Source organism: Equus asinus, unplaced genomic scaffold (assembly GCF_041296235.1).
Source record: "Equus asinus isolate D_3611 breed Donkey unplaced genomic scaffold, EquAss-T2T_v2 contig_4, whole genome shotgun sequence".
Lineage (NCBI taxonomy): Eukaryota > Metazoa > Chordata > Mammalia > Perissodactyla > Equidae > Equus > Equus asinus.
This window is the reverse complement of record NW_027225071.1, coordinates 472,264-488,776: the sequence shown is the minus strand read 5'-3', so window position 1 is coordinate 488,776 and position 16,513 is coordinate 472,264. Positions and strand designations below refer to the sequence as shown.

At 40.7% G+C, this 16,513-nt stretch overlaps 2 protein-coding genes across 7 annotated transcripts in view; both read left to right on the top strand.

The window, feature by feature from the left end:
* The window catches only part of LOC139043864 (centromere-associated protein E-like), a 73,709-nt gene that overhangs the window by 14,043 nt on the left and 43,153 nt on the right, over nt 1-16,513 (top strand). The window lies entirely within an intron of this gene.
* LOC139039730 (serine/threonine-protein phosphatase 2A regulatory subunit B'' subunit beta-like) overlaps nt 1-16,513 on the top strand; it is a 144,504-nt gene that overhangs the window by 125,005 nt on the left and 2,986 nt on the right. For 2 of the 6 annotated variants that reach the window (XM_070503627.1, XM_070503623.1), the window contains exon 3: nt 9,831-16,508. The exons of 1 other annotated variant lie outside the window; for it this stretch is intronic. In XM_070503627.1, the coding sequence (XP_070359728.1) occupies nt 9,831-9,881 (51 nt within the window). In that variant the 3' untranslated portion in view covers nt 9,882-16,508. Of the gene's footprint in view, nt 1-1,727; nt 4,886-6,116; nt 7,297-9,830; nt 16,509-16,513 lie in introns of those variants that run through there. 3 more of the 6 variants (XM_070503629.1, XM_070503625.1, XM_070503621.1) reach the window with 2 other exon arrangements.

Here is a 16,513-nt window from a genome sequence, read left to right as displayed (position 1 = left end):
AATTACTCTCTTTTCTGGTTCTGGTTTGATTTAAATTATGCTTAAAAGCCTCAAAACTTACTCATATTTCTCAGTGAGCACAAAGGAGAAATTTCATACTATATTTTCCAGGTATTAGAATCCTTGTTAATATGATGAACTGGAAATATTTGGAAGGGGTCAATGAAGAAACTAGAGTATTAAGATCTCTTCTCTCCTGTTTATGAAAAGATACTGCACAGCTTACTTTCTTAGCTTTGACAGTTTGCCTTCAAATCCAATGATTGTGCACTTGTCCTCTGTCCATAAGAAAATGGAGACCTGATCACAAAGCAAGGAAGAAATCCAGCAAGAGAAGGATTGATTAAAAGTGATAAGTTATTTATCAACTCTAAAATTCCTGAAGAAGCACAATCAGACTTCTTCTGTAGATTAGAAGCCACTTGCTTCTCCAAATCTCAGGGAAGATCTAGTGCTGAAGAAACGAGGCACAAAGTAAACAATATTCAGCGATGGCTATTGTCTAAGTAGAATAAAAAACTACTGGTGAATCGTAGTATTTAACACAACAATGTGTGTCTTTTTCCCCCTACATATAACACTTTGTAAATAGCTGTTTACAGTTTAGACCAATGACTGGTGCCTTACATACTCTTGAGAAGCCAGATTAAATTCAGCCCCTTCCAAGAGGTCTTCTCTGATGTTCCTCCAAACAGAAACAATCTCGCCCTCCTCGAACACATACACACCATATTTTTCTGTATCTTTCCACCTTGAGCTACATTCTACTAATTTTGGTCACTTCCACCTTATCCTAAGGTCACATGCAGAGTAATCAAAGGTCTCTCAAATCAATGACATTCCTGAAGCAAACAAAAACAGGCGATATCTTGAGCTTTTATATTATTCAATTCTTATTTAAATCAGGAATGAATACACAGCCAACAAGAGACTACCTTGAAAAGAGCAAATCACCAGTGACTACCTAATTTACAAATCCAGCTGCCTGTGTTCAAACTTCATCCCCCTTAACTCATGGATCATTCTCTTCTTTAGATCACCCCTCCTCCAGCTTCTGTCCTGTTTTAGCTCTCCTGCCAATCTGACCTATCACTGGTACCTGACTTCTGCCCACTTGAAGGTGCTCTCTAGTCCTCACTCTTTCACAATGTGTATATCTTTACTGGAGTGGTCTCATTTAGCCCTACAGCTTAAACCCCCATCCATACTCCCAATATCATATCCTAAATCCACCACTCAGCATGGATCTCCGTCCTGATTTTCAAATTTTTATTCCCAACTGCCTGTTATCCAGATGGCCCAAATGAGCTGCAGAAAAAGCAGGAAAAGCATTATCAATATGCACCCACTTAGGCATGTTCCTTTTCCTGGCTTCCACCCCTCTTTTAGCTGCAGCACAATTTATATGGTTGCTCAAACTAATTTATCTTCAGAATCATCTTATCTCCGACTCTTCAATTTCCTTCACCCCTCACCATCTGCTTGGTCCCCGTCAAATTTATCTCCTGAGATGTCTCACACCTGTTTCTTCCTTTAAGCCCACTGCCCCAGTCCCCTTATCCTGTCTCATCTATTCCATCACGACAGTCTCACTACAGTCTTCCTACCTATAAGTTCTTCCCCTTCCAGACTACGATCTTCCAGCCTAGGGTAATCTTCCTGAATTATTAATCTGATCATGGTACAAGCTCATGTATAAGCCTCTCTTGACTCTCCGCATCCGACAGGGTGGACGCCAGATCCTTCGCCCGGCCTTGCCCGTCCAGCCTGGCTCTGACTGCTTTGCTAGTTTTATCCCGTGTCAACCTACCTATGGCTGCACCGAGAGACCTCATCTCCATCTTCTGAACTATTAGGATGTCACTCCCAGCTCCTGCCAACTAGCTAAGTGAATAAAGGGACTACAGGGAAAGGGTTGTTTTAGTCATTTAAACTCTCAAATAATCGCTTCTTGGCCTCTTGGCTAAGATCAAGTATAATCTCTTAAAGAAAAGTCTGGTTAAGAACTATTCCTGAATATCAAGTTATGATACTAAATTTACCTTTTTTGGTTGGTGTGCTGGTATTCATGAAAGAAAAATAGTCTTATCATGTCTATAAACACCCACTATAAATGGTCATCGCTGAAGGTTTCTCAATTTTTTCAGTCGCTTTTCCTCTAGGTATTTCTGGAACATTTGTCTTCGTTGATCACTTAGAAGAGACTTTGCTGATCCTAAGCAGGGGGGAAAATAGCATATAAAACATTCAAATAAAAAGTTATCCAAATGTCTAAAATACCATTATCTAACTTCAACAGCTGCTAAGCAATACTTTCAGTAACTTCGTATTGATTCCTTAGCACGCTAACCACACAAGTCATTTCAACCCCTGTTCTTTCAAAATTTCTCTCCCTTTTGCCTTCTCTTGTTCACAAATTAACTGCTTGCCATCCCCTAGGCATCCGTTACTTCACTTTTAAATTAATTAACTTCTATGATCACCCACCTCCAAGCTGACCTCCAACAATTCTCACCTCCTGGTAGTCATGCCCTTGTGTTGTCCCCTCCACACAGAATAGGGCTGAGCTGTGTCACCAAGAAAAGTGTGGGAATGATGGAGTGTGGCTTCCAAGACTGTATCATTAAAGACAGTGCAGCTTGGCCCTGCTCTCTCTCAGATCACTTGCGCTGGGGAAGTCAGTGGCCATGTGGAGCCTTAAGGAGATTCAGGCAGCCCTGATGGGGATTTTTAGGCTGCTTAATTTTAAAACAGTTTATGATGAGGATTTTTAGGCTGGTTACTTTTAAAACTACAGATAAGAAGCAGGCTCCAAGGAGTGGAATTTGTTTGCCCTTTGATCAGAGGCAATTGCATTTGTAAAGGAAATCTTCATGCCTCCCTCTCTGGAATTTGTTTGCCCCTTGTTGGGAAAACATTTACATTTCTAAGGGAAACCTCTATCTGTGAAGATGCCTCCCTCTCTGAGCCAGGAGGAAGGGGGGATGGCCTTATCTTTGGAAACTGTCTGGCAACCTCATGTAACTGACCCCCCACCCCAAAATCCTCCTTTGTCTTTAGCCGAGGATAATATTTGAGCGGTGACTTCTGCCATTTACTCAATCCGGTTTGATTCTTATCTAAAAGTTGTGGGACCGCCAAATGGCCAGACCAAACGGGCACTAATAAAGAGATAACTCACACACCTATGCCTTAAATATTGGCCCCAACCCTCAGTTCGGGGCAGCAGCAGAAGCTCCGACTGCCCATGGGTCCTGTCCCCATGCTATTCCACACTATTCTCTAAATAAAAGAGCACTACTGCCAGATCTTGAGAGTCTAAGAAATCTTTCTTTCGACTCCTCGGCTCACCGACCCCGCGTCAGCCCTATGGAGACACCATATGACGAAGAACTAAGGCCTCCTGCCAAAAGCCAGCATCGACTTGCCAGTCATGTGAGTGAGTCATCTTGGAAACAGCTCCTCCAGCCTCAGTCAAGCTTCAGAGGCATCCCTGGATGACACCTTGACCTGTCAGATTCCTTATCTCCCACCTGTGATTCTCAACTCAGGTTTCTACTATGTATTTTCATGTTTATTTAAACTTGTTTGAAAAATGTGAGTGGCTACTATGTACCAGACATTTTTAGGAAGTAAGAATAAGAGAATTTCTGCCCCTGAAGGGCTCACAGTATCGTGGGGGAGATGAGCACAGTTTCAATTTGGTTTAGCATGGAATGAAGACTACGAGAATGCACAATCGAGAATCAGTATAAACCTGTCTGGGGAGGTCAGGAAAGGCTTGTCAGAAGAGAGAATACCCGAGAAGGTTTCTGAAGAATGAGAGTGCGTTTGCCCACTGGGTGAGGGTTTAAAATAATCCAGGGAGATGACTGCACAACTCAGTAAATTTACTAAACAAAAGGCATTTACTTAAATGGGTGAATTTTATGGTATGCAAATTCTACCTCAATAAAGTTGTTTAAAAGAAATAATCCAGGCAGAGAACAGAAGATGCGAAAGCTCAGATGATGAAGTGGTTAATCATCGATGAAACCCCTATATCCTCAACTTCCCTGAAGTTCCTCTTCCCTTCATCTCTTGATCTAACCATAACCTGGCTCTCCCCTGAAGACAACGCTCCCCTAGTTGTCCTCTCAAGTGGTTGACTGTTTTCTTCTCCCACAAAGGTCATATCACTGGGCCTGAAGCGGGCCGGGGTGGGGGGTGGTCCCTCATTGCTGTTTCTCAATTATTTCTTCCTCTTCACTAAAACAGCCCAGCTTTATATTTCACATCATCAGACCATACTAGACAGCACCCTGACTTGCCATCTATAGATGGCAAGTTCTTCTCTCAGTATTTTACAACTTAGTAAATGGCCACTCCATTTTTTTAGTTGCTCAGGCCAAAACCCTTAGAACCATCCTGACTTTTCTTTATCAACCTACATCCACTCTATTAGGAAATCCTATTGGTTCAAACTTCAAAATGTAACCAGAATGAAACCACCCAGGGTTGCCGTTCCCACTGTGGTCAACCATGAGCTAAATTATTGCAGTTATCTCCCAGCTGGTCTTCTGGAGGCCATGCTGGTCACCCTACCATCCGTAAGTGATGCTTTAAAACATAAAGCAGATTATAAACACACTAATCCAATAATGGCTTCTCATGTCACTCAGAGTAAAGCTGGTCTCCCTGTAAAGAAGGCCCTTGGGCTGCATATTTCACTGGTCCTGGAAAATGACAAAATTGAAGCAGTGAACATTTAAACAACTTGAGACCTGATTTAGCTACAAAACTTCTATTTTAATGTCCCTTATCAATTAATCTTGTCAACACTTATCTTATTCAAACTCCAGAAGTCAGAACTTACAACACTCCACAAGCGAATGGAACTTTCACAGCCTTTACCTTAAATAGGAAGTATTTAGTCATAGAAAATATCAAGTTATTTAGAATGGTATTTCAAAACTCCATTCTTCTGGTAAGTTTTTTTTTTTTTTTTGATGTGGAAGATTGTCCCTGAGGTAACATCTGTTGCCAAAGCTTCCTCTATTTTGTTTGCTGGATGCTGCCACAGGCTTGAGGAGCAGTATGTAGGTCCACGCCCAGGATCCGAACCCACAAACCTCGGGCCGCAGAAGCAGAGTATGTGAACCTAACCACCACACCACCCAGCTGGCCCCTGGTCAAGGATTTTTTAACCTCAGGTATTAAACCAACTTTTTTCCCCTCTTCAAAGCAGTTAAAATTACAATAGCTCTTTACTTACTTTGCCTCACACTCATCTCTTCTGGAATAGGCTCTTGAGATGTCTCCTCTAATTCAAGATTTCTACCTTCCAAGGTTGGAAGGTTGACATCCGTCAAACCAGAGTGTCTTTTTCGTTCATATTTATCATATCTGTCTGCTTTCTGAGAGAGAAAACTCTCCTCAGCAATTTTAGTTCTAATCATCTCAATACTTAAATCCTTTCTCAGTTGACTGGCAAAATGTGATGCAGCCATCCTGCCAGGGAAAAGAAAGGTAGACAACTTATATAGATTTTTATATTATTTAAAAAATTAAGATTCCAGTTCACCTCCTGCCCCACCTCAGAGCATTCTGAAATAAAAAATTTTCAGTACAAAATGGAATAAATATACGACACTGCAGAGTGGGAAGAAAGTTATCAAAAGATAGTACGATCTATTTTGGGCTTCTACATAGGGCCTTGCTTGACAGATGAAGTGAAGCCCAGGAAGCTGTGGGCCATAACACAAACAAGAGGCTCTAGGCTCACCGCACAGCATTACAAAGTGACAAGAGTGAAGGAAAGGAGAGAATAGGGAAAGTAAGTGAAGGACAGTATACAGAATCGTTTCCTAACCTTTCCCTGTGATGAAGGCAGGCAGCCTGGCATTTTTTCTCAAGCCAAAAAACAAAACAAACCAAACACACGAGATGCCTATTAGACAGACAGGGATGATAAGCAGGCAGTTGGATATACAAGATTGAGCAAAAGATGGGATTTTAGAAGAACTACCATGGTGATACAGAAGGATAAGCATAGTTTGCCATTTGAGGGCATAATGAAATTATTTTCAGCCATGTGAAAAATCATATTGTTTACCTGGCCCATACTCTTTTCTTAGAAAGATTCTTGAGAACGTGTTCAAGCAAAACAAGGGAGAAGGACAAGAAACAGGATGCCATGTGTTCCAGGAAATCCTTCATTCAAATGAGGAAAAGAATAAAGGAAAGTGGAAAGTCTAAGGGAGTCACCTATGCAGCTGGTATAGAAAAGAACCAAGCCCAATGGGAGAAAGATGACTGATTCTCCACAAGTGTTGCTGGCTCAAAAGAAAAAAAAAAGAAAGAAAAAGGGGAAGGTCTGCAATAGGAAGATAGAAAAGTTCTAAGCACACTATACTCTTCAACAACAAGAATAACTGAGACAGTCCACTAGAAAACTCCAGATAAAAGAAAAATCTGCACAAGAAATGCAACCCATTAAAATGTTACATGATTTTAAGCAATCAACAGAGTATATAAAAAATGAGAATTCTTCTGACCTGGATGCTAATAACATTCTCCTGTAAGAGCCCAGGGGAAGTGACAAAGGACTCTACTTTTCAGTAAGCATGCTCCTCTACTATTTGACTTGCCACCTCCTGCAAGTATTAATGTGCTAAATGTTAAACAATAAACCATTAGTTATTTTAAAATACTGCATAGGACTATGCTCCACAAAGAGAGACAGGGTGTGTGCAAAAGCTCGAGTTAATAGTAAAGGCGTGTTTAATTGTCACCTAAACCAGCACAGGTGGTTAGTGTCATCGCTGTTACACAGGTGAGGGAGAGAACTGCCAACAGGCGCTGGAGCTGGGATCTCAAGCCCCGCAGCCTGGCTCTTCACATACAGGACATCTAAGTTCCCCTCTTGGCTGAGTGGAGTTTCTTCCAGCTTGAAAGTCTAGAATGCCTTCGTCTTGCTTGCCTAGAGGTTCCCAACCAGGGCGGGTTTAGTTGTCGCTGGCTCTGGGAGCAGCTACTGGAATTGAAGGTCGGGGCCAAGGATGCTAAGCATCGTCCCGCCCCAGAGGCCAATCACGGCCCAGTGGTGAAACGCTGACTGCTGCATAGATTATGGCAACAAATACTTACTCTTCTGGAGGACGGAGCCATCGGCTGCGGGAAGGACAGGTAAGTGGTCCTAGAGGAGCCTCCCCCAAGCGGCGTCCAGCTCGCCACTGCCCACCTCAGACCCTTCCAGACCTTCTAGGAGGAGGCGAGCCAGCGCCCTTCCTCCAGCTCCCAGCACTCACCTTCCTCAGGCAGCCTGTCGCGTGAAACCTCAGTCAAACCAAAAGGAAAGGAACGCTCCCTGTCTGGAGAGCCGCCGCCGCCGCCTCGGAGCAGTGCCGCCTACACCTCAGCCGCCCAGAATCCGAACTTCCCACACCCAGCCTCTGATTGGAGGGCCTTTGAGCAACCCCTGCGGGAAAGGGGCCCGCCCCTTCTCTCCCACGAGGCTTGCGATTGGTTCTCTCCCTGTGCTATTCGAACTGATTGAAAGGTGAACGCACGGTTCAAAGGATGGGCGGGTACGACGGGATTATGCCTGAGGGGCGGGGCCGGGGCGCAGGTGAGGCGTTAGGGTCCCTAATCCGACCGGAGCTCCAGGGCCCCAGCATCCAAGGAAAAATGAAAGCGCTCCTCGGAGCAGAAGGGATTCACTGTTTGCAGGGCTTTTTAACGTCCTTATTTAGTCACACAAATACAGCTCAGCTTATTGGAACGTTTTCTTCACTTAATATTTTTTAAAAAGGGTTTACTACCGCAGATTTCTCCTTACATCGCTTAGCGTTACTTTCCAACATCGCCAGGCTTTTTTTTTCCCATCCGCTTTTTATTGAGGTAAAATTTAAATACCGTGGAAAGGATTGATCTTTTAGTGTGTGATTTGATGAGTTTTGCTAAACGTAAACAGCTGTGTAAGCACCACCCAATCGGGATACAGAGTATTTCCATCACTGAGAGTTCCCTCATCCCCTTTCCAGGCGCCCACTGTTAGGCAGCCAACCTCTGCTCTGATTTCCATCACCACACACATAAAGGGGGTAGGTCCTCTCCCAGGTGGGCCTTCTTTCTCTAACCATGCTTTCCAGATCCATCCCTACTGTTGCGTGATCAGGAGTTGGATTTTATTGCTGAAAAGAATTCCATCGAATACTTTGTCTACCCATTCACCCATTGCTGGACATCTGGATTGTTTCCGTTTTTAGCGATTATGAATAAAGTTGTGTGGAAATTAATAAATAGAAACTTCATTAAATTGGAGTCTTGGGGCCCAAAGGCGGAGCTCTCACACCCTACCTTCTAGCAGAGCCCAACAGGAAGAAGACAGACTTCTTCTTGACCAAGAAGCTCAGCCAATGAGAGACTATCACAACTCAGCTAGTGAAACGCTGCTATACCTCTGGACTCCATGTTTACAATGGCCGTCCCAACTTGCTCTTCCTCCCAGAATAGAGTTTCTCCTCCATGCTGCTAGCGACTTGCACCTGGCTCGAGATGGTTTCAGACTTTGAACTGCAATTCTTTCCTGGTCCCCCATAAACCCATTTTTGCTGGAGAAATAACTGACTGTCTGTTTAAGGTCAACAGTTGCTATAAACATTCTTGTACAAGTCTTTTTTGTGGGCATGTTTTATTTCTCTTGGGGAAATATAGATGTGGTATTTCTGGGTCATTCTGGGTATGCTTAACTTTATAAGAAATTGCCAAGCAGTTTTCCAAAAGAAAGCTGGCACATTGTTAGGAACAGAGAGGGTCATGGTGCAATGATAAAACATTCTATTCGCCAAGCTAGAGCAATTTTAAACATGTATGGAGCTAATAAAATAGGCTCACTATTGATGAAGCAAAAATCTACAGAACTACAGAGAAAAAATGATGAATCCGCCGTTATCGTGAGTGATTCAACACACCTCTCTCAGCACTGATTGACCAAACAGACACAATTCAGCAACGATATAAAGAAGATCTCAACAAAAGCATTAACCAACTTGACCGAATGGACATTCAATAATCAGAGAACACATATTTTCCTTGAGCACGTATGGAGGAGTTACAAATGATCACACACTAGGCCATGAAGAAAACTTCAACAAACTGCATAGACTCAAGAAAGTTAGAAATTAAAAGCGAAAAATAAATTTAAAATCCCTGTGTAGTAACTTCTGGGTTTAAGATGAAACTTATGATGGAAAATGTAAATGTCTAAAACCAAAAGATAATGAAGAAGCAAATCAAGACTAGTGGGATTAGGTGCTTTGAAAGGAATTTTGAAAGAAATTTTAAATGCTTATATTAGAAAAGAAGAAAATCTTAAAATTAATATGTGTCCCTCTTAAGAAATTAGAAAAATAATAACTGAGTAAAGTCAAAGAAAATAGAAAGATAGTAAAAGAAAGTACACAAACCAGTGAAATAGAAAGTAAAGATACAATAAGAAAATCGACAAAGTTAAAACTTCATTCTTTGAAAAAATTAAAATAGATAAAACTCTAGCAAGATTGATCAAAAAAAGAAGACACAAACAGTATCATGAATGAGAATACACAAAGGGGACTATATGCGTTACTTATTCCTTTGTAGCAGATTACCCCAAAATGTGCAGCATAAAACAACCACCATTTTATTTGCTCTTGATTCAGTGGGTCAGGAATTTGGGCAGACCTCAGTGGAACAAGTCATCTGTGTTTCATGTCTGTGTTCTCAGCTGGGTTGGCTCAAAGGGCCAGGCACTGGCTGGGATGGGTATTGATCCCCTTTCTAATTCTCTCTTCTCATTCTCCCACTAGAGTGAGAGAATCCACGGCCGTCTCGCTCATCTTTGTGGACCCAGTTGCTGACTATCAAGTGGGGCCATTCTCTCCCTTTGGTTAGGCTTTCCTTCCCCAGCAGATTCTCCATTTGGTCTCTCTTGGACTTCTTTGCCTGGTAGCTGGGTTCCTTCTTGGCATATGTGGAAAGCCTCATAAGACCTCGATTTGGAAGTTCCATATTGGCAGAGGAGAAAAACAAGAGCTGGAGGTAAAGGAACTTGCCCACCTTCTGAAGGAAAGTAGACTGTGAAGAGGGCACTGAGTCTGTGTGCTTGCCTGTGCCATCTTGCACTCTCTCTTATTCAGGATGATGTGTAGTTTTACATGAAGTTTAGATCTCAGGAGTAAATATATAGTGTAGTGTGCACTGATAGAGATTACATACAGGAACTTTGATGGAATTTAGCAGGGTGCTGGAATATATCTTTAAAGTGGTTTTACTGTACCAGAGGACATGATTTTTTTTGCGACTCTGATAAAGAAATATTTTGAATGATTTCTTCTTTTGAAAGACGGCGTGCTCATTACCATTGCCTTGTCACTCTTGCTAATTTTTGTTAGTGTTTCCTTCTAGTCGTTTCTCAAGTATTTCTTTTTGGCTAAATTATTTGTTTATCTATATAAAGCTAAGGGGGTTTGTTTTTCGGTGTGGATTTTTTAGCAGCTCTTCCTAATATGGGAAGGAATTTAATAGTGAATTTTTAAAGTAAAGGCCTAGTGCCCATAGGCACATTTTAATGTGTGAATTCTTTATTAAGTATGTCTTATAAATGTTGATGAGGCAGTGTGTTAAAATAGTCATTTATTTTTAACTAACCTAATTTTTGTTAGAAAAGGATTGCATCATTAAAAAAATTAAAATAAAAAAGCTTAAAATGAAAATAACAAAGTCTCCCTCCTCTTCCCAGTTTTCTCCTCTTCTCCCTAGGCCCTAACTCATTTCCCAGAAATCACCTCTGTTAATAGTTTTTAGTTTAGTTTTATATCATATTTCTTCAAGTTTTATCAAGTTTATACAGAATCTATTGATATTCCACTCTGAGGGACTAAGAATTTATCATGATTTAACTCCCCTTCCACCTCTGGATTATATTGTTTATATTTTTATTTTCTAGTCATTGCCTTATTTACTCTAAATAGCATATATAAATGTTTAATTCTTGATTTATCAAATTTACTATGGATTCAGTATCCACAATGAAAGGCAAGAACACTACCCTTCTACTCCTCTTCTCTCTAGTTACCTCCCTATTGTTCTCAGTTATGTTAATATTGTCTGAAAAATACTGTGTGATCTTAATTCATGTTTCCCCTTTTCCATTTTTCCATTCAAGCAGTAACATGCTGTGAATTTTATTGCCTCAGGAGAGGCACAGGGCAGGGAGGAGGGCAGAGTTAGCCAGTCAAATGTTTGCCTGTTTTACTTGTCCACACACCTGAGCTCAGCGAGGAGCACACGACGTTCAGGAGGACGCAGGGGCCCTGGAGGAGCAGGGGCAGGAGAGGCTCCCCCGTCGGAGGTCCGCGAGGGCCGGAGCGGTGCTGAGAAGCTACGTGGGAAACAAACACTGCTCCATGGTGGAGCCCTAGGAGGGGCAAACCTCAGAAAAGGTAGTGGTGTCAGCTATTTGGGGAAAGCAGGACCCTAGCACAGGGTTCCAACCTCAGCTGAGACTCCCATGCCGCGCGTGGAGCCCCAAAGGAGCAGAGATCTGCTGCGCTGCAAAGAGTCATTCATGGAGGCTCCCGGTTACCCGGGTGTGCAGATCACTGAAGCCTGGGGGGCGCCCTTCTCTCTGAATATTTGGCAACTGCATACCTTGGTGGGACCCCAGGAGGGCAGAGAAAGCCCAGGAATGTCTGTGGTTACATTTCCCATCAAGCAGGTCTTATGAGAGAGGTAGAGGGAGAAAGAGAATATTTCCCAGAGGTGGAAATTAAACTGAAATGTAGAAAATAAAGTGATATTTCTTATACACTTGAATTTGTTGGCTGAGATACCCTGCCACGTAATCTTTAAATTGCCAAGATTTATGAGATTTACTTGCTCTTCTGTAATATAATTATTAAATCTTCTGTGCTTTTGACATTGTTTGACACCCAAAAGTGAAAACCAATACACGGCATGTACAATATTAAGATTACATAAGTATTATTCACCGCAAACCAAACATTGCGATTGAACTAATTTAGAAGGAAACTGAAGGCTACGACATTAAAAGTTTGCTGCTTAAATTTTTCTTTTATTTTTTCTGGTTGTACTTAGTTGCCACCATTATGTACAATCTGATGTCTTGGTTTCCCATTTTTGGCCTGAAGAACTTCAAGTAATTGTTTTCTCGTGGGGAGACTGAATGGTAACTTTTTAATTTCCAGATGTCTTCATTTTATCCTGATGCTTAATTAACAATAAGGCTAAATTCAAAAAGTCTTTCCCTAGACCTTTGAAGACATTACTGCACTTTCTTCTATTTTCTTACTTTTGTCTACTTGCTCTAAAATAGATCGAGAGAGGTGAACTGAAGGCTCCATCTCTAGTGGGTTTCTATTTCTCCTTGCATCTCCTACAGTTGTTGCTTGATCGATATTGATGCTATGTTATTTGGTGCAGAGATTTTATACCTTCATTGCAAATTCCCCCTTTAATATTATAAAGTATCTTGTTTTAATGCTTTTTTGGGTCTAAATTCTGACATTACTACAAGTCTGGCTTTGGTTTTTCTCTCAGGCCCAAATACTCTCACGAGGAAGCATCTTGAGGGAACTCCACTGATGGTTGCTCCACAGCCAGCTCCTCCCTTTGAATCCGCTGATGCTGAGCCTAGAGCTTATCTGAGGCTTCCTAGAAAGAACCTGGCTTGGCTTTGGTGTCCTGAGATGCAATTTCTTCTCTTTTGATTTTTACAGGAAATTTCAACCCATTTGCTTTCTATTTTCCAGGTAGTCCTCAAAATTTCTGGCACACTGACGAGACTGTAATCGTTTTCTACAGATATAGTTCTGTGATTTTGAAAAGTGTCTGTGTTGGAATTTCAGTGGGAGATGAGAGAGTGGGGATTAATCATGTGTCACAGCGTACATCTTGACCTGGAATCTTTCCTGCAAGAGATTCTCAATTGTAAGCTCCACATTTATAGAAATAAAACATTGTTCAGTGCCCATCCACTTTCTTCTTCCCTCTCTTCCTCTTCAACATGTATTGCATGTGCACACAAAATCATTTCATTTAACACGTGAATACTTTTCCTTAAGATTCACTAAAACTCTCAGTGCTTGAGTTCTCTTTCCTTCCCATGCTGAAAATGTAAAATACTGGAGAGATCTGTCTGAACAACGTATCTCTAGTGAGCATTCAGAAATTTCACATGGTTTCCTTTGCTGTGCAGAAGCTTTTTAGTCTGATGTAGTCCCACTTGTTCATTTTTTCTTTAGTTTCCCTTGCCCGGACAGACGTGTGACTTGAAAATATGCTGCTAGGACCGACGTCAAAGATCGTACTGCCTATGTTTTCTTCCAGGAGTTTCATGGTTTCAGGTCTTACATTCAAGCCTTTAATCCATTTTGAGTTGATTTTTGCGCATGGTGTAAGGGAATGATCTTTCATTCTTTTGCATGTGGCTGTCCAGTTTTCCCAACACCATTTATTGAAGAGACTCTCTTTTCTCCATGGTATGCTCTTGGCTCCCTTGTCGAATATTAGCTGTCCATAAATGTGTGGGCTTATTTCTGGGCTCTCGATTCTGTTCCCTTGATGTGTGTGTCTGTTTTTGTGCCAGTACCATGCTGTTTTGGTTACTGTAGCTTTGTAGTATATTTTGAAATCAGGAAGTGTGATACCTCCAGCTTTGTTCTTTTTTCTCAGGTGTTCTTTGGCTATTCAGGGTCTTTTGTTGTTCCATGTAAATTTTAGGATTCTTTGTTCTATTTCTTTGAAAAATTTTGTTGGAACTTTGATAGGGATTGCATTGAATCTACAGATTGCTTTAAGGAGTATGGACATTTTAATGATGTTGATTCTTCAAGTCCAAGAGCATGGAATATCTTTCCATTTCTATGTGTCTTCTTTGGGTTCTTTCATCAATGTTTTATAGTTTTCGGTGTACAGATCTTTCACCTCTTTGGTTAAGTTTATTCCTAGGTATTTTATTCTTTTGATTGCAATTGTAAGTGGGATTGCATTCTTAATTTCTCTTTCTTCTGCTTCATTGTTAGTATGTACAAACGCAACTAATTTTTGTACATTGATTTTGTTTCCTGCGACTTGACTGTATTCCTTTATTGAGAAGATATTTGCAAACCATATACCAGATAAGGGGCTGGTATCCAAAATATACAAAGAACTCATACAGCTCAACAAGAAAACCAACAATCCAATTAAAAAATGGGCAAAAGATCTGAACAGAGATTTCTCTAAAGAAGATACACAGATGGCAAACAGGCATATGAAAATGTTCTCAACATCATTAGTTATCAGGGACATGCAAATCAAAATTACAATGAGGTATCACCTCCCTCTGGTCAGAATGGCTATAATTAACAAGACAGGAAACAACAAATGTTGGAGAGTATGTGGAGAGAAGGGAACCCTTGTACACTGCTGGTGGGAGTGCAAACTGGTGCAGCCACTATGGAAAGCAGTATGGAGTATCCTCAGAAAATTAAGAATAGATCTACCATATGATCCAGCTATTCTGCTGCAGGGTATTTATCCAAAGAACTTGAAAATACAAAAGCATAAAGATGCATGCACCCCTATGTTCATTGCAGCATTATACACAATAGCCAAGACTTGGGAGCAAACTAGGTGCCCATCAAGGGATGAATGGATAAACAAGATGTGGTATTTATACACAATGGAATACTACTCAGCCATAAGAAATGATGAAACATGGCCATTTCTGACAACATGGATGGTCCTTGAGGGTATTCTGCTGAGTGAAATTAGTCAGAGCGAGAAAGTCAAATACCGTATGACCTCACTCATAAGTAGAAGATAAAAGCAATGACAAACAAACACATAGCAATGGAGATTGGATTGGTGGTTGCCATAGGGAAAGGAGGGGAGGGCAAAAGGGGTGATTAGGCTGACATGTGAGGGGATGGACTATAATTAATTTTGGGGTGGTGAACAGGATGTAATCTACACAGAATTCGAAATATATTATGATGTACATCCAAAAGCTATATAATGTTATAATCCAATGTTACTGCAATTAAAATATAAATAAATAAATAAATTTCAGAGTGTATATATATATATATATATTTTTTTTTTTTTTAGGCAGATTAGCCCTGAGCCAATCCCCCTCTTTTTGCTGAGGAAGACTGGCCCTAAGCTAACATTCATGCCCATCTTCCTCTACTTTATATGTGGGATGCCTGCCACAGCATGGCTTGCCAAGTGGTGCCTTGTCTGGACCCGGGATCCGAACAGGTGAACCCTGGGCCGCTGAAGTGGAGGGTGCAAACTTAACCACTGTGCCACTGGGTATATTTTAAGAGACATTGCTGTTATGTAGCCATTAGAGAGTGGCATAATTCTGAGGGGAATCACAGCAATTTGTGGTCAGAATACAGAGCAGTATACAGAATACATTATAGTAATAAAAAATATATCAATAAGTTCAAAGTTTTGAATAAATTGCTTGCATGTAACTTTATTCTTATACTTTCTACACATCACCAGGTTCAAGGCATTTTACAGCTAGTGGGTGATAATATTTGCAATAAGTCAGTTTTGTCTTTATATGATAAATACACAAGCAGAGAGTTATATGTTCAATTTAACTATAAAGACATGTGATGTTACTATCTGCCTGATCTTAAATCCTCCTTTTGGAAGATAAATATTTTTTTATTTAATAGAAACATTAGTTCATCTACTTTGTTAGCCCCATCAGCATCTGTATTATCACTTTTCCTTTTGGAAATCGAATGGCTTGAGCCCTTCTCTAAAGGAACCACTTAGCATTGTGCAGACTCACCATGTGGTGCACCTGAAAGCCCAAAACCCATCATCATACAGACTTGTATTGGGCATGTCCAAAAATTTAGACAGACAGCTATCTTGTAGGTAGCAACAGGAAATAAAAGAGCTGCAAGACAGTCATAGTAAAAGGATGCTGGAAACGTTCTAGATCTTGATCTGGGTGATGGTTACACAGGTATATACATATGTAAAAATTCATCAAGATATATATTTAAGATTTGTGCATTTTACTATATGTCTGTTATTCCACAATAAAAAACAATTTGTGAATATAAATGAGAACCAATTTATATAAGCCTCTAAACTTTGCCCAATTATTGAATATAGCAACAGAAATTTTCAGAGGAGTACTAAGTATTAGAAATTTCCCTAAACGGTATGAAACTATTTTATGGTAGTTATTTTAGTTTCCTGCAATAAATTTAAAACATTCTAAAATTTTCAACTTAAGTTAAAACTGTACCATCAACCGCACAACAGTACAATGGATGGATAATCATGGGTATGATCACATTTTGGAACACTGTGCAGCAATGACAAGTAAGGAAGCACAGCGGCACTCATAAACATGGATAAACCTCACAAGTGCAAGGTTGGGTGAAAGAAACAAGTCACAAAGAAGCTATCAAAGGTAGTCAAAAGGAGCTATATCGTTATGCATGCTTACACA